This window comes from Cetorhinus maximus, unplaced genomic scaffold (assembly GCF_964194155.1).
Source record: "Cetorhinus maximus unplaced genomic scaffold, sCetMax3.hap1.1 HAP1_SCAFFOLD_775, whole genome shotgun sequence".
In the NCBI taxonomy this organism is placed as follows: Eukaryota; Metazoa; Chordata; class Chondrichthyes; order Lamniformes; family Cetorhinidae; genus Cetorhinus; species Cetorhinus maximus.
Genome location: NW_027596717.1, coordinates 153,736 through 172,137, shown reverse-complemented (window position 1 = coordinate 172,137; position 18,402 = coordinate 153,736). Strand labels below are relative to the sequence as shown.

Sequence of the window (18,402 nt, the reverse complement as noted above, 5' to 3'; positions counted from 1 at the left end):
AGAGGGAGTTGGGGGGAAGAGAGGGAGTGGGGGGGAAGAGAGGGAGTGGGGGGGAGAGAGGGAGTGGGGGGAGAGAGGGAGTGGGGGGGAAGAGAGGGAGTGGGGGGGAAGAGAGGGAGTGGGGGGAGAGAGGGAGTGGGGGGGGAAGAGAGGGAGTGGGGAAGGGAGGGAGTGGTGGAAGAGAGGGAGTGGGGGAAGAGGGGCTGTTGGGGTGAAGAGAGGGAGTGGGGGGGAAGAGAGGGAGTGGGGGGGTGAAGAGAGGGAGTTAGGGGAGGAGAGGGAGTGGGGGAAGAGAGGGAGTGGGGGAAGAGGGGGAGTGGGGGGGGAAGAGAGGGAGTGGGGGAAGAGAGGGAGTGGGGGAAGAGAGGGAGTGGGGGGGAAGAGAGGGAGTGGGGGAAGAGAGTGAGTGGGGGAAGAGAGGGAGTGGGGGGGAAGAGAGGGAGTGGGGGAAGAGAGGGAGTGGGGAGGAAGAGAGGGAGTGGGGGAAGAGAGGGAGTGGGGAGGAAGAGAGGGAGTGGGTGGAAGAGAGGGAGTGGGGGGGAGAGTGAGTGAGGGAAGAGAGGGAGTGGGGGGGAAGAGGGGGTGTGGGGGCAAGAGAGGGAGTGGGGAAGGGAGGGAGTGGGGGAAGAGAGGGAGTGGGGGGAAGAGAGGGAGTGGGGGGAAGAGAGGGAGTGGGGGGGAAGAGAGGGAGTGGGGGAAGAGAGTGAGTGGGGGGGAAGAGAGGGAGTGGGGGGGAAGAGGGGGAGTGGGGCTGAAGAGAGGGAGTGGGGGGGAAGAGGGGGAGTGGGGGAAGAGAGTGAGTGGGGGGGAAGAGAGGTAGTGGGGGGAAGAGGGGGAGTGCAGACTCTCTGTAATGACCATATTGAGATGTCTGTAATATTGATTCCATTGAAACACCTCATGACCTGTTTGGAAAAGTGGAATATGATTGGCCATCACAAAACATGCATTTTGAAATGCCCCCTCAGTACTGACCCTCCGACAGCGCGGAGCCCCCTCAGTACTGACCCTCCGACAGTGCGGAGCCCCCTCAGTACTGACCCTCCGACAGCGCGGAGCCCCCTCAGTACTGACCCTCCGACAGCGCGGCCCCCCTCAGTACTGACCCTCCGACAGCGCGGAGCCCCCTCAGTACTGACCCTCCGACAGCGCGGAACCCCCTCAGTACTGACCCTCCGACAGCGCGGAGCCCCCTCAGTACTGACCCTCCGACAGGAGAATGTGTTAATAGCAGAACGAGGGTTTCCAGTCGGTGAAAGAACAACATGGAAGAAGTGACAGATGGTCCTTTGGGGTGGGAAGAGGGACATTGGAAGCGAGAAGGATAGCAAGTGGGGTAAAAAAGGGAATAAATCAATGAATAAAAATGAGCTAAAACAATAGAAGCACTTTCATGACTGGAAGTTGTTGAACTCCATGTTAAGTTTGCTGTTTCTCCAGTTTCCTCTTCTGCTTTGGTGGCTCGGGTCAATTCTTCCACAAGTCCTCCAACCCTGGAATTGGGAAGAAATTGGTGCCTTCTCTCCACCCAGAAACTGAACTGGACTAGCCATATAAACACTGTGGCTACAAGAGCAGGCCAGGGGCTGGGAATCCTGCAGTGAGTAACTCACCTCCTGACTCCCCAAAGCCTGTCCACCATCTTCAAGGCACAAGTCAGGAGTGTGATGGAATATTCCCCACTTGCCCTGGATGAGTACAGCTCCCACAACACTCAAGAAGCTCAACACCATCCAGGACAAAGCAGCCCCGCTTGATTGGCACCCCATCCACAAACGTTCACTTTCTCCACCACCGACGCACTGTAGCAGCAGCGTGTGTACCATCTACAAGATGTACTGGAGAAACTCACCAAGGTTCCTTAGACAGCACCTTCCAAACCCACCACCACTACCATCTAGAAGGACAAGGGCAGCAGATAGTTGGGAAGACCACCACCTGGAAGTTCCCCTCTAAGCCACTCACCGTCCTGACTTGCAAATCCATCGGCCGTTCCTTCACTGTCGCTGGGTCAAAATCCTGGAGCTCCCTCCCTGACAGCACTGTGGGTGTTCCTACACCACATGGACTGCAGCAGTTCAAGGAGGCAGCTCATCACCACCTTCTAAAGGGGCAATTAGTGACGGGCAATAAATGCTGCCCCGGCCAATGACGCCCACATGAATGAATTAAAAAATCCCACTCCCTCCCCCACCCTAACGAGTGACCAGTTTGTTCCATGAAAGTCCCAAAGTGCCTCAGCCGATCAACACATGAAGTTGTCCAAAAGGAGGAAATCAGTATTCCAATCTTTACAGAAACTCACACCACCCTGGGAATGTTGTTTGAACAAAGTGGTTTAATTTATTTTACACAAAAGAAAAAAGAAATTTAATGAGACATTCAGAATAAGCCATTTAACTCGCGCTTAACTGACGGTCAATAAATACTGAGTTTTATAAAAGTTTCTCCCATTCACCAGTTGGGGAGCAGTAACACTGTGTTGGTCCGCTGTGATTTTTCTCCAATATCTGTAAAGACTTGGAGAGACATGAACTGGGTGAGGGTCTGGGTAAGGGGCTTCCACTCACCCCACTGGGGAGCTTGTGTCCCTGGGTTACTGAGGTGGAAACACAAGTCACTGTTTGAGGGTGGGAATGGGCAATGGCAGCAGGAGAGCAGACCAGGGGTTCACTGTGTTAACACACTGCGGCCTTTGGTGTGAATTAACACAGCAAGCTCATTCAGGAGGCCATTCAGAGATAGGGACCCTTCCCCTAACCTGGGAGAAAGATACAGGAACATGGGAATAACTATTCCCACATTAAGGAAGAAGAGCTAAAAAATCCCAGGGATCCAGAGTTGTTCCTCAACACCTCATCCTCAGGAAACAATTCCCCAAATCCCTTTTAAACAATTTTTGGATTTAAAAAATTTAAATTGCTCAATGTATATTGCACAGAAAACACACTCTTTTGAGTGCTAGAGTTTGTCCTAATGTCTTCAGCAATCCATTCGCCAGGCACCTTCTGGAGCCTCACTCAGTGGATGTTGATGGGCTATTTGGCTATGATAAGCGTCACAGCTAAGTTTCTTACCCAAGAGAGGCTCTGAGATTTCAACAGGAGCGAATGGAGAGTGATCAGCAGCAGGAAATAAAATAAAAGTGCAAAAACATTAAATATTCCACAAGCCAGATAGATGATAATTTAACAAATACATATTAACAGAGACTCTGGGGTATTTCACACACTCCCCCTGTAAACATGATAAATAACAATCACCTGTCAGGCAATGTGGACACACCTCATATTTTCAAAGATACCTGAGTTTTTAGTACAGATTTATAATACAGAGACGGCTTCAATTATATATAAAGTATACACAGACCCACAGGAGCAACAATGTAAACCCACAAACACACATAGGCAGTGTGGGCCTTACACACACACGTGAGTAGTGAATGTTATATACAGCAACATTTCTCTCTGACTCATTCACACACACACACCTCGCTCACACACACACACACACACCTTGCTCACACATGCACACACCTCGCTCACACACACACCTCGCACACACACACACACACACCGCGCTCACACACACACACACACACACCGTGCTCACACACACCTCGCTCACACATGCACACACACACACACCTTGCTCACACACACACACACACACACACCTCGCTCGCACACACACCTCGCTCACACACACACACACACACCGCGCTCACACTCACACACACACACACACCGCGCTCACACACACACACAGCTCAGCCACTTGCAAACATGCCCATGGGTGTTAGAATGGAGCAGTTAAGCACAGGGTTGGCACAGCTCAGTGTGAGCGAGATATCCGATCCCTCTGCTAGCCAGGACCTTCATCACTTGTGCCTTTTGCCGATCTTCGAGCAGTGGGCCTGCACATGAGGCAGGAGGAAGCCTGGGCGAGGTTGCAGGGCCTTGTCCAGTCCGGGTATCAAGTAGTAGCTGATGAGGGGGACGGGTTGGTAGAATGTGGCATACTGCACCGGCTTGTGAGGGTACAGAGGCCACGCAGTAGTGCACTGGGAGAAACTTCCAGAAACCTAAGGGAAAAAATTATTGAAGCAATTAAACATGACAAATCACACACACAAGCTCCATTTAATCCCCAGCCCCGTCTCCACAGGCCACGTGCAAGGACTTGCATTTCTCTAGCGCCTTTCCCCACCTCAGGACGTCCCAAAGTGTTTCACAGCCAATGAAGTAATTTATATGAAGTGTGGTCACTGTTGTAAATAGAGGAAATGTGGACAGCCAACTATTGCACAGCCAGTTCCCACAGATAGAAAGAGAGACAGACTGTGTTCGGGAGGGAGTGAGTGAGTTTAGGGAGGGAATTCCAGAGCTTAGGGCCCCCAGGCAGCTGAAGACATGGCCGCCAATGGCAGAGCGATGGGAAGCGGGGGATGGTCAAGAGGCAGGAATTGGAGAAGCGCAGAGATCTCAGAGGGTTGTAGGGGCTGGAAGAGGTTACAGAGATAGGGAGGGTTGTAGGGGCTGGAGGAGATTACGGAGATAGGGAGGGTTGTAGGGGCTGGAGGAGGTTACAGAGATAGGGTTGTAGGGGCTGGAGGAGGTTGCAGAGATAGGGTTGTAGGGGCTGGAGGAGATTACGGAGATAGGGAGGGTTGGGGCTGGAGGAGGTTATGGTGATAGGGAGGGTTGTAGGGGCTGGAGGAGGTTACAGAGATAGGGTTGTAGGGGCTGGAGGAGATTACGGAGATAGGGAGGGTTAGGGCTGGAGGAGGCTACGGAGATAGGGAGGGTTGGGGCTGGAGGAGGTTATGGTGATAGGGAGGGTTGTAGGGGCTGGAAAAGGTTACAGAGATAGGGTTGTAGGGGCTGGAGGAGATTACGGAGATAGGGAGGGTTGGGCCTGGAGGAGGTTATGGTGATAGGGAGGGTTGTAGGGGCTGGAGGAGGTTACAGAGATAGGGTTGTAGGGGCTGGTGGAGATTACGGAGATAGGGAGGGTTGGGGCTGGAGGAGGTTATGGTGATAGGGAGGGTTGTAGGGGCTGGAGGAGGTTACAGAGATAGGGTTGTAGGGGCTGGAGGAGGTTACGGAGATAGGGAGGGTTCCAGGGGTTTATAGAAATAGGGAGGGGTGAGGAAGGATTTGAAATAAGGATGAGATTTTTTTTTAAAAACGGAGGTGTTGCTGGACCAGGAGCCAGTGTAGGTCAGTGAGCGACAGGATAGTGATGGGTGAACGGGACTCAATGTGAGTTGGGTCTGGGGTCAGTTGAGTTTTTGATGAGTTTCCAGGGGTAGAAGGTGGGAGATCGGCCCGGAGAGTATTGGAACCATTCACTCCGACCCCTCCCAGCACTGGGTGCTCAATGTTCTCTTTACCTTGCCAGTAGCTTCAGCTGTTTTTGCTGCAGTTTCCTTCACTGTTTGACCTTTGGCATGTTCCCCTTCATCTGACGAAGTCTCCGAGTGGCAGTCAGGTGTGCTGCACTCCGAGGACGCGCTGCCTTGCTCAGAGTCTAACGATGCCGCCCTCCTGGAGTCTTGTCCAAACTGAGCGACAGTGAAAGGCAGACTCCCATCACTACACCTGCAGGAATTTCAAATGAAGATTTAGTGGGAATCGGGTCAGGCAGCAACACGCGAGACACAGCCACTAACAACCTGGTATAAACAACAAACACCCACACAAACTGGCAGAACACAGCCGAGGGAAGGTTTACCGTACAGTGAAGGAGAGACAGAGAGCACACCAGTGAGAGAGAGAGACAGACAGACACAATTCCCCCTTTGGAAGTTCCTGTTGAATCTGCTTCCACCCCCCTTTCAGGCAGCGCCTTCCAGATCACAACAACTCGCTGTGTAAAAAAAATTCTCATCTCCCCCTCTCGTTCCGATTCCCTTCAATCTGTGTCCCTCTGGTTACCGACCCTCCTGCCACTGGAAACACTTTCTCCTTATTGACTCTATCCAAACCCCCTCATGATTTTGAATGCCTCGACTCAATCTCCCCCTTAACCTTCTCTGCTCTAAGGAGAACAATCCCAGCTTCTCCAGTCTCTCCACATGGACTGAAGTCCCTCTTCCCTGGCGCCATTCGAGTCAATCTCCCCCTCACCCTCCCCAAGGCCTCGCCTTCCCTCCTAAAGTGTGAGGCAGTCGGAATCGGACACAATTCTCCAGATGAGCTCCTTGTGTTTGTCTCTGCGGTGACTGTGTTGCTAAACCGTCCAGGTGAAGACTTACCTGCAGCACACCTCCTGGGGATCAATCCACAACGTAATCTCTTTGGGCAGTCTCAACTGGTTATATTCCAGATCACAGTCTTGACAAGCGAGCAACAAGGATGGGTCTGCTTTATGTTTCCTGTTTATCCGAATGCATCTACCAGGGAGAGAAAAAATATACTGAAGGATCCAAGAGGACAGACATTAGACCATCCAGAACCCTACTGGCCCTTTTCCCAAGTTGTACCAAGTCCTGTTCAGCCTTCACCCCGTCACTCACTGACATACATTAGCTCCCAGTCCAACAACGCCTCCATTTTAAAACTTTCATCCTTGTTTTCAAAACTGTGCCCACAACCCTCCTTATCCCTGTAACCTCCTCCAGTCCCTACAGCCCTCCCTATCTCTGTAACCTCCTCCAGTCCCTACAACCCTCCCTATCTCTGTAACCTCCTCCAGTCCCTACAACCCTCCCCATCTCTGTAACCTCCTCCAGTCCCTACAACCCTCCCTATCTCTGTAACCTCCTCCAGTCCCTACAACCCTCCCTATCTCTGTAACCTCCTCCAGTCCCTACAACCCTCCCTATCTCTGTAACCTCCTCCAGTCCCTACAACCCTCCCCATCTCTGTAACCTCCTCCAGTCCCTACAACCCTCCCTATCTCTGTAACCTCCTCCAGTCCCTACAACACTCCCCATCTCTGTAACCTCCTCCAGTCCCTACAACCCTCCCCATCTCTGTAACCTCCTCCAGTCCCTACAACCCTCCCTATCTCTGTAACCTCCTCCAGTCCCTACAACCCTCCCTATCTCTGTAACCTCCCCCAGTCCCTTCAACCCTCCCCATCTCTGTAACCTCCTCCAGTCCCTACAACCCTCCCCATCTCTGTAACCTCCTCCAGCCCCTACAACCCTATCTCTGTAACCTCCTCCAGTCCCTACAACCCTCCCCATCTCTGTAACCTCCTCCAGTCCCTACAACCCTCCCTATCTCTGTAACCTCCTCCAGCCCCTACAACCCTCCCTATCTCTGTAACCTCCTCCAGTCCCTACAACCCTCCCTATCTCTGTAAACTCCTCCAGTCCCTACAACCTTCCCTATCTCTGTAACCTCCTCCAGTCCCTACAACCCTCCCTATCTCTGTAACCTCCTCCAGCCCCTACAACCCTCCCCATTTCTGTAACCTCCTCCAGTCCCTACAGCCCTCCCTATCTCTGTAACCTCCTCCAGCCCCTAGAGCCCTCCCTATCTCTGTAACCTCCTCCAGTCCCTACAACCCTCCCTATCTCTGTAACCTCCTCCAGTGCCTACAACCCTCCTCATCTCTGTAACCTCCTCCAGTCCCTACAACCCTCCCCATCTCTGTAACCTCCTCCAGTCCCTACAACCCTCCCTATCTCTGTAACCTCCTCCAGTCCCTACAACCCTCCCTATCTCTGTAACCTCCTCCAGTCCCTACAACCTTCCCTATCTCTGTAACCTCCTCCAGTCCCTACAACCCTCCCTATCTCTGTAACCTCCTCCAGCCCCTACAACCCTCCCCATCTCTGTAACCTCCTCCAGTCCCTACAACCCTCCCTATCTCTGTAACCTCCTCCAGCCCCTACAACCCTCCCCATCTCTGTAACCTCCTCCAGGCCCCACAACCCTCTCATATCTCTGTAACCTCCTCCAGCCCTTACAACCGTCCCTATCTCTATAACCTCCTCCAGCCCCTACAACCCTCCCTATCTCTGTAACCTCCTCCAGCCCCTACAACCCTCCCTATCTCTGTAATCTCCTCCAAGTTTCTATAACCCTCCCTATCTCTGTAACCTCCTCCAGCCTGACAACTCTCCCTATCTCTGTAACCTCCTCCAGCCCCTACAACCCTAACTATCTCTGTAACCTCCTCCAAGTTTCTATAACCCTCCCTATCTCTGTAACCTCCTCCAGCCCCTACAACCCTCCCTATCTCTGTAACCTCCTCCAGCCCCTACAACCCTAACTATCTCTGTAACCTCCTCCAAGTTTCTATAACCCTCCCTATCTCTGTAACCTCCTCCAGACCGACAACCCTCCAAAATCTCTGCGTTCCTCCAATTGCAGCCCCTTGAGCATCCCCTGATTTCCATCGCTCCACCATTGGTGGCCGTGCCTTCAGCTGCCTGGGGCCCTAAACTCTGGAATTCCCTCCCGAGACCTCTCCACCTCCATCTCCCTTCCTTTAAGATGCCCCTAAAATTTCATTGTCTCAGCTTTAAAGGGGCTTTAAGCGGTTCAGCTGCTCATCCAAATTTAAAACTGAGCAGCGGCGCCACCAGGTGGGAAAAGGGCGGTATTGCAGGGACAACTTCGAGCAACTTTCAAAACAAAGACAATCAATGAACTCTCTCCCCCATCCCCACCGCCTTTCCGATCCCCCTTTTCTCCAATAATTTATATAGATTTTTCTTTTCCCACCTATTTCCATTATTTTTAAATGTATTTCCATCAATTGTTTTATCTCTTACCTTCTAGCCTATTTCGATCCCTTCCCCCCACCCCACCCCCACTAGGGCTACCTGGTACCTTGCTCGTCCTGCTTTCTACCCTTAATGTCCCCATTAGCACATCCCTTAGATAATATCACCACCGTCACCACCTCTTTGCCCTTTAGTCTATGACATCTTTTGGTTATCTCCACCTTATCACTGGCCCTCTATCCAGCTGTACCTGTCCCACCCCCACTTAAGCCACCTTATATTTCACCTCTTTTCTATTTTTCCTTAGTTCTGTTGAAGAATCATACGGACTCGAAACGCTAACTGTTTTCCTCTCCGCAGATGCTGCCAGACCTGCTGAGTTTTTCCAGGTATTTTTGTTTTTGTTTTGGATTTCCAGCATCTGCAGTTTTTTGTTTTTTTTCAAAATAAAGACTTGCATTTCTCTGGCGCCTTCACCACCCCAGGATGTCCCAAAACCTTTCACAGCCAATGAAATACTTATTCAAAAGTATGTTCACTGTGTAATGTCGGAGACGTGGCGGCCAATTTGTGCACAGCAAGCTCCCACAAACTTTAATGTGGTAATGGCCCAGATCATCTGTTTTTTTAGTGATGTTGGTTGAGGGGTAAATATTGGCCCCAGGACCTTCCCCCTGCTCCTCTTCCAAATAGTGGCCGTGGGATCGTTTAAACCCACCAAGGAGGCAGACGGGAACTTTGGTTTAAAGTTTCACCTGAAGGCCAGCATCTCCTTTGGCACCGACCCTCTGACAGCGCGGCGCCCCCTCGGCACTGGCACTGTGGAGTGTCGGCCTGGATTATGGGGCTGAAGTCTCTGGGGTGGAGACTCAAACCCAGGACTTGTTCCATCTGCTCTCGCAAGTGGATGGACAATGTCCCTCAGCGCAATGCAAGAAATAGTGAGGAGGGTCCTCCCTGGTGTGCTGTCCAATATTTTATGCTCTTTCAGGGGGAAGCTGGATAAAAACATGGGGGGGAGGGGGGCAAGGAATAGAAGGATATGGTGATGGGGTGAGATGAACAGGGGGTGGGAGGAGGCTCGTGTGGAGCAGAAACACTGGCACGGAGCAGATGGGCTGAATGGCCCGTTTCTGTGCTGTAATATTCTAGCCATTGTACTGGGCGGCTCTGCTGTTTGCTTACCTGTATGCTTGTCCTTTGCTGGGATTGGCTGGGTACCAGTGATTCTGGTATTTTCGGTACAGTATCGCAGTGAGCTTCTCCCCAAACTCCTCGATCTTTTCCTGATGTAGCCTGCTGCGATTCCTGACCAAGCTGACCAGGAAGGACACTCCGGCTCCGATCTCCTCCTTCATCGTCTCCTGGTGTATCTGCGGGGGGAAGGTGGGGGTGTTTAGAGATTAACCTGTTCAGAGTGTGTTACAGTCGGGGATGTTGGGGTTGGGTGAGGGAGGGGGGTGGGGAGAAGGGTAATGGAATATAGAGATCATGGTCTGGCTGCTGGAATGACCCCTTTGTGTCAACAACATCCCACCCCCACCACCAGCAACTCTTTTACCTGCCCTCCCACAATAGTGATGGCTGGTGAGCTATTTGACTGTGGTAGGCATTGCTGACAAGACACTTCTGGAACACGCACCTGGATACAGACAGACTGTTTCCTCTTGTGTGTGGGGGAGACCAGAACTAGGGACCATCGATATAAGATCATCACTAATAAACCCAATGGGGAATTCAGGAGAAACCTCTTTACCCAGAGAGTGGGGAGAATGTGGAACTCGCTCCCACAGGGAGTGGTGGAGGTGAATAGTATCGATGTATTTAAGGGGGAAGCTGGATAAACACATGAGGAAGAAAGGAATGGAAGGATAGGGTGATGGGGTGAGATGAAGAGGCGGGGGGGTGGGGAGGTGGGAGGAGGCTCGTGTGGAGCAGAAACACCGGCACGGAGCAGATGGGCCGAATGGCCTGCTGTATATCCGGTGAAGAACTCACATTTCTGTAACGCCTTTAACCGCTGCAAGATATCCCAAAGAGCCTCACAGCCAAATGACTCCCTTCCATTTATGAAGTGGGGGTCACCATCGTAATGGGGGGAAAAGCAAAAGCCAATTTGCGCACAGCAAGATCCCACAAAGGACAATGCGATAGTGACCCAGATCCGATTTTTATTTGACAGCGATATTCATTGGGGTGGGAGGGGGGTGGGTGAATATTAGCCTCACAACATTAAAACTGAAAACGTTATAAAGGTAAATGGGAGGACGTGGAGACAGGGACAAGGAGCCAGTCCTTACTCCAGATGTTGTTCATAGTCACACAGCAGGAGGAGGACATCCCTCTCTCGGACAGAACACTTTGCATTCAATGTCCGAGCGTAAAACAGTAAAAGTGAGAGTCAATCTCACATCCAAATTGCACTGAAGTCTGCCATCCTTCAGATTGTTAAAACTGTCCTCAGGTGAAACAGCTGATTTTTGTAAACATGTTGTTTTGTTTCTAACTGCGGTGGATTCAGAGACACAAGCTCCATGGAAGCCCTGTCGGCCCAGCAAAGTGAGTCAGTGTCTCAGTCCGTCGCACACTTACTTCTGGCTCACAGGGTTGTGGGCACCAGCCCCCCCAGTACAAAGACCAGGAGCTCACAATCCAGACTGACATTCGGCCAAGGGAGGCGTCGCGGGGAGATCCCACCGCCACTATTTGGAAGAGCATGGGAGGGGGGGGGGGGGGGTGGGGAGTTCTCCCCGTGGTCCTGGGGCCAATATTTATCCCTTAAACAACATCACTGAAAAAAAAACCCAGATGATCTGAGTCATTATCACATTGCTGTTTGTGGGATCTTGCTGTGCGTAAATTATCTGCGTTTCCTACATTACAACAGTGAGCTCACACACAAAAAAAAGGTCCTTGGATGGCTGTGAAAGGCTTTGGGACGTCCTGAGGTGGGGAAAAGCGCTACTTTCCCTGAGTAACTCTGGTGCCACTGTCCAGGAAGGTGTCCATATCAAACATCCTCCCCCAGTGTCCATTACAGGCCCCACAGAAACCGCAACTACCCTCAGTCTTCAGGTCACATGGGGGCATTTTTGTTTTTCCAATTGCAGGGCGGAGCTAACACTTCCTGAGGGGCCGAGTAACAGAAAACCAAATCTCTCCTGTTCCTCCCTGGGAGAAAATAACTCCAAAAACTACAGCATCAAATAGAAGGAATTTAATAAACACACTCTCTCTCTCTCACACACATACTCTCTCACACACACACACACTCTCACTCTCTCACACACACGCTCTCTCTCTCACACACATCTCTCTCACACACACACATACTCTCTCACACACACACACACTCTCACTCTCTCACACACACGCTCTCTCTCTCACACACATCTCTCTCACACACACACACGCTCTCTCTCTCACACACATCTCTCTCACACACATACACACTCTCTCACACACACACACTCTCTCACACACACACATACTCTCTCACACATACATACTCTCTCACACACATACACTCTCTCTCTCACACACACTTACACACTCTCACACACACATACACTCTCACACACACACACACTCTCTCTCTCTCACAAACTCTCTCACACACACACACTCTCTCTCTCACACACACTCTCTCTCTCACACACACTCTCCTGGACTCAAAAATTGGGATTCCCCAAACACACACCAATATCTAACTTTCATTTCGAACTCTTCAGACCCGCGCCCCCATCCCCCGACCCCCACCCACCAGAGCTGGCAGCAACCCATCCACCCTGAGTGATCCCGAATGAATCAATCAATCACTCTTACAAACTACAAGCAGCGCAGTATAAACTTCAAAACTGGAAACCAAGTCCACGTGTTCACCTAAGGGACCATCTCAAAAACATCACCTTTTCTAAAAAAAAGTGGGGAGTTGCTGAACCATGAACTGTGCCTTAACGAAACCCACTCCCCGACTGAGAAAGTATATCATTCCTCTAACGCGGCCATCAATTCGGCTTATGTCCCCCAACCTCCTCTCCTGGAGACAGGGCCGATTGTTCGATGGTCCCTAAAATCAACCCTTGGCGGCAGAGACAGAGAGTTTGTATTCAGCGTTGGGACACAGCACATTGAACTGACCTGCTGGCTCAAAACGTTAACGCTTGATCTCTCTCTCTCTCTCTCGCCAGAGATGCGTTCAGACTTGATGGGTTTTCCCAGCTATTTTCTGTTTTTGTTTCGTGTGCCGGTCAAAGTTCAGTTCAGAAGAAAAAGTGATTGTGGCACCTTCCATCAACAGGCACAACTTTAAAAAGCTCACCAACTAACTCTGAAAAAAGATATTTTCTCCCGCAACATGGTTAAAAAAAAAGAGACTTACAGATGTAAGTAACCAGGTTACTTACCATTTGATAGCCAATTGCAAACCAACACTTCTCTGGCAGGAAAAAGTTTAAGACAAACTTCTGAAAAACTTTTCAAAACTTTTTTCCTGTTGTTTTGTTCACTAATATATGTCTACATATATATATTATATATATTTAAATCTCTACTCACCAGAGATGCTTTCGCCTCCTCGATTCACGTCCAGACTTGTGGCTACAAACCGTGTGAGAGATTTTATCAAACTGTCCTCACTCATTCCCAGAAATTTACATCAGGAAGATGATTCAAACTGTGTCCCCAGCCAACGAGAGGACGTCCCTTCCGACACACATCAATGACCATACAAGGCAGGGGTTGACGTCAGCCGCGCCCCGCCCACTTCTTAAAGGCGCCTTCGCCACTGTTAAGCAGCAAGAATTAAGTGAAAGGGGGACATGCATTTATCTAGCGCCGTTCACCGCCTCAGGGCGTCCCATCGCGCTTTATGGCCCCAAACAATGAAGTACTTTAATTTCTGAACTCTGCTCACTGTTGTAATGCAGGGAAGCCGGTAGCCAATTTGCACACAGCAAGATCCTTCATCAATCTGAGGATAACCCAGGTCATCAGTTTCTTTTTAGTGGTTTTGGTTCCAGGACATGGGGAGAACCCCCCCACCCACTCTTCTTAAACATAGTGCCCATGGGATCTTTTACACCCACCTGAGACGGCAGACGGGGCCCAGCTTTAATGTCTCATCTGAAAGACGGCACCTCAGGCAGTGCAGCACCCCCTCAGTACTGACCCTCTGACAGTGCAGCACCCCCTCAGTACTGACCCTCCGACAGTGCAGCACCCCCTCAGTACTGACCTCTGACAGTGCAGCACTCCCTCAGTATTGACCCTCCGACATTGCAGCACCCCCTCAGTACTGACCCTCCGACAGTGCAGCACTCCCTCAGCACTGAACTTCCGACAGTGCAGCACCCCCTCAGTACTGACCCTCCGACAGTGCAGCACCCCCTCAGTACTGACCCTCCGACAGTGCAGCACCCCCTCAGTACTGACCCTCCGACAGTGCAGCACCCCCTCAGTACTGACCCTCCGACAGTGCAGCACCCCCTCTTTACGGACCCTCAGACAGTGCAGCACCCCCTCAGTACTGACCCTCCGACAGTGCAGCACCCCCTCAGTACTGACCCTCCAACAGTGCAGCACCCCCTCTTTACGGACCCTCAGACAGTGCAGCACCCCCTCAGTACTGACCCTCCGACAGTGCAGCACCCCCTCAGTACTGACCCTCTGACGGTGCAGCACCACCTCAGTACTGACCCTCTGATGGTGCAGCACTCCCTCAGTACTGACCCTATGACGGTGCAGCACTCCCTCAATACTGACCCTCTGACGGAGCAGCACTCCCTCAATACTGACCCTCCGACAGTGCAGCACCCCCTCAGTACTGACCCTCTGTCGGTGCAGCACTCCATCATACATTGACACACCCTCGGTTCTGGCAGTGGAGTATTGGCTTTAACTTTTGTACTCAAGCCTCTGGGGTGGGACTTTAAGTCTACAATCATCTGATTCAGAGATGAGATGTTAGCTGCAGATCCACAGCTGGCACACTTCAGCCTTTATAAAGCCCTGGTTGGACCACACCTGGAGTCACTGTGAGATGTTCTGGGCTCCACACCTTAGGAAGGATATACTGACCTCGGAGGGAGCGCAGTGTTGATTTACCAGAATGAGACCGGGACTCCAAGGGTTAAATTACAAGGAGAGATTAAACACAAACTCAGCTTGTATCTCCTGGAATTTAGAGGGTTAAGGGGGGGGATTTGATCAAAGTTTTGAGATATTAAGGGGATCAGAGCGGGGTCGATAGAGAGAAACTATTTCCCCTGGTTGGGGGGAGTCTGGGACTCGGGGGCAGAGTCTAAAAATGAGAGGCCGACCTTTCAGGAGTGAAATTAGGAAACATTCCTACACACAAAGGGTGGGGGAAGTTTGGAATTCTCTTCCACAAATGATGCTGGATCAAATTGTTAATTATGAACCTGACACTGATAGGATTTTGCGAAGAAAAGATATTAAGGGATGTGGGTCAAAGGCAGTTTATACGGAGTTAGGTCACAGATCAGCTATGATCTCATTGAATGGCGGAGCAGGCTTGAGGGGCTGAATGGCCTCCTCCTGTTATGACAGTTGCTAAGGAGGGATTCAGGGCTTAGCTGTCAATAGGAAACCTGAAGGCCCGGATCCAAAGGGAACAGGGGGAGGAGTCGGTGTGTGTGTTGGGGGGCTGGGGGAAATCTGAGCTGTGGGGGTGTATGCGCGGCTTTAGTTAATGAGGGGAACTTTGAGAAACAGGGCTTTTCCCTCTCCAGGACTCGGAATCTCCTGCAACCCTGGACTAGGAAGTGAAATTGGGAATTGGTTGTGCTGTTGCTGCCTGGCCTAGTCAATAACTGAGGGTGAACTGGAATCTCTCACAGTCACCAACCATCAGAGTTCTCTGAGTTTTGTTTCTTCCTACTCTCTTCTCGAATTCATTCAACAACATCCAGGCTTGGGCTGACCTGTGGCAAGTAATATTCGTGTCACACAAGTGCCAGGCAACCACCATCTCCAACAAGAGAGAGACTCTAACCATCTTCCCTTGACATTCAATGGCATGACCATCATTGAATCCCCCATGATCAGCATCCCGGGGGTTACCATTGACCAGAAACTGAACTGGACTAGCCATATAAATACTGTGGCCACAAGAGCAGGTCAGAGGCTGGGAATCCTGCGATGAGTAACTCCTCTCCTGATTCCCCGAAGCCTGTCCACCATCTACAAGGCACAAGTCAGGAGTGTGATGGAATACTCCCCACTTGCCTGGATGAGTGCAGCTCCCACAACACTCAAGAAGCTCAACACCATCCAGGACAAAGCAGCCCCGCTTGATTGACACCCCATCCACAAACATTCACTCCCTCCACCACCGACGCACAGTAGCAGCAGTGTGTGTACCTTCTATAAGATGCACTGCAGCAACTCACCAAGGCTCCTTTGACAGCACCTTCCAAACCCACGACCACTACCACCTAGAAGGACAAGGGCGGCAGATAGATTGGAATACCACCACCTGCAAAGTCCCCTACAAGTCACTCACCACCCTGACTTGGAAATATATCGGCAGTTCCTTCACTGTCGCTGGGTCAAAATCCTGGAACTCCCTCCCTAACAGCACTGTGGGTTTACCTACACCACAGGGACTGCAGCGGTTGAAGAAGGCAGCTCACCCCCACCTTCTCAAGGGGCAATGAGGGATGGGCAATAAATGATGGCCTAGCCAACGAAGCCCACATCCCGTGAAAGAATAAAATATATAGTGGGAAACATGTGAAGAGGGTTCTCTGTAGAGCGTATCCCTCTACCAAGCTGTGTTAACTCAACGTTACTACATCTCGGCAACTACCCCTGCAGGATTTCCCCTGCTTGTTTGACACTCTGTAATTGCAAAGATACCTACAGTACCCATGGTCTCATGACTGGAAGGCCCTTTGGAACTCAACCCCTTGAAGGATTAGCAGCCTCAGGAGAGGAGGGCAGAGCAATAATTCTGGGAAAAGAGGCTTCACCACTTTTCTCTGCTGGACAAAGTTGACACTGTGGAGGTGACTGGCGGGGGGGCTGGGTGTTGGTTGAAGAGTTAATCTGCAGCACTGGGCGCTGAAAATCTCCGAAAGACTGCCGTGGGACTGGTGGCAGGGTTAACCCCTAGCGATTCCCATCGCTCCGCCATTGGCGGCCGTGCCTTCAGCTCTGGAGTTCCCTCCCTAAATCTCTCCATCTCTCTCTCTCTCTCCCCTCCTTTAAGACGCTCCTTAAAAACCAGCCTCTGTGACGGAGCTTTTGATCATCTGTCCCCTAATATCCCCTTATGTGTCTCGGGGGTCAAATTCTGTCTGATAATTGCTCTCTGTGAGGCACCTCTGGGCGGTTTACGATGCTAAAGGCGCTATCTACATATGAATAAGGAGCAGGAGTAGGCCATTAGGCCCCTCAAGCCTACTCTGTCACTCGATAAGATCATGGCTGATCTGATTGTGGCCTCAACTCCACATTCCCACCTACCGCTTGAAAACCTTTGACTCCCTTTTTGGTCAAGAACATATCTACCTCTGCCTTCAATTTATCCAATGACCCGGCCTCCACCATCCCAAATTCCAGAATTCCAAAGTCACGCGACCCTCTGAGGGGGAAGAAAATCTCTTCATCGCTGTCTTAAATGGGAGACCCCTTATTTTTAACCCTGTGTCCCCTAGTTCTAGATTCCCTCACAAGGGGAAACACCCTCTCAGTACCCACCCTGTCAAGTCCGCTCTCCCACCCGCTCAGGATCTTATCTGTTTCAATAGGATCACCTCTCCTTCTTCTAAACTCCAATGGATACCAGCCCAACCTGTCCAACCTTTCCTCATCAGCTAACCTCCTCATCCCAGGCACCAGTTGTGCCGTCTAAATTCAAGTTGTTGTTGCTTGCCACGGTTTAGTTCCTGTCTATTGGTGCAGCCGGGCGTGGAAATTCCGGAACATTCCAGTGACAGATTGATGAAGGAGGAAGTAGGGGAAAATCACCCTAGTGAAAGTCCCTGTTGATGAACGAGACTCTGATCAAACGCCTGAGGGATTAACATAGCGTCTACAAACCCTTGCCTCAGAATCCATTAACTCTTCCAGTTCAAACTCTTTTTAAACCTGGATTGTAAAAGCATTATGTAGTCATTAGAAGCGAGGACTGTTGCTGTGAGGAAATTAATTGTATTTCCATTTCAGGCACACACTGTCCCCATCAAACACTCCCAGGACTGGTACAGCACGGGGTTAGATATAGAGTAAAGCTCCCTCTACACTGTCCCCATCAAACACTCCCAGGACAGGTACAGCATGGGGTTAGATACAGAGTAAAGCTCCCTCTACACTGTCCCCATCAAACACTCCCAGGACAGGTACAGCACGAGGTTAGATACAGAGTAAAGCTCCCTCTACACTGTCCCCATCAAACACTCCCAGGACAGGTACAGCACAGGGTTAGATACAGAGTAAAGCTCCTTCTACACTGTCCCCATCAAACACTCCCAGGGCAGGTACAGCACGGGTTTAGATATAGAGTAAAGCTCCCTCTACACCGTCCCCATCAAACACTCCCAGGACAGGGACATCACGGGGTTAGATACAGAGTAAAGCTCCCTCTACACTGTCCCCATCAAACACTCCCAGGACAGGTACAGCACGGGGTTAGATACAGAGTAAAGCTCCCTCTACACTGTCCCCATCAAACACTCCCAGGACAGGTACAG

General features: G+C 51.0%; 1 protein-coding gene across 1 annotated transcript; it reads right to left on the bottom strand.

The window, feature by feature from the left end:
- Positions 1–5,532: 5,532 nt before the first annotated feature.
- On the bottom strand, positions 5,533–16,580 carry LOC144674728 (protein BTG3-like). The gene is made up of 4 exons (XM_078535950.1): positions 16,572–16,580; positions 9,872–10,059; positions 6,260–6,397; positions 5,533–5,677 (listed from the first exon to the last, which is right to left on the bottom strand). Exons 1-4 carry the CDS (start codon positions 16,578–16,580, stop codon positions 5,533–5,535), a joined length of 480 nt encoding a protein of 159 aa, XP_078392076.1.
- Between the last annotated feature and the right edge of the window lie 1,822 nt (positions 16,581–18,402).

What these genes read in the sequence shown, in the direction of transcription:
- LOC144674728 (XM_078535950.1), bottom strand. An exon ending in AGCAAAGGACAAGCATACAG is followed by an intron (nt 6,398 to 9,871) that starts GTAAGCAAACAG and finishes TCTCCCTGGTAG; the next exon opens with ATGCATTCGGATAAACAGGA. An exon ending in CCCCAGGAGGTGTGCTGCAG is followed by an intron (nt 5,678 to 6,259) that starts GTAAGTCTTCAC and finishes TGTTTATACCAG; the next exon opens with GTTGTTAGTGGCTGTGTCTC.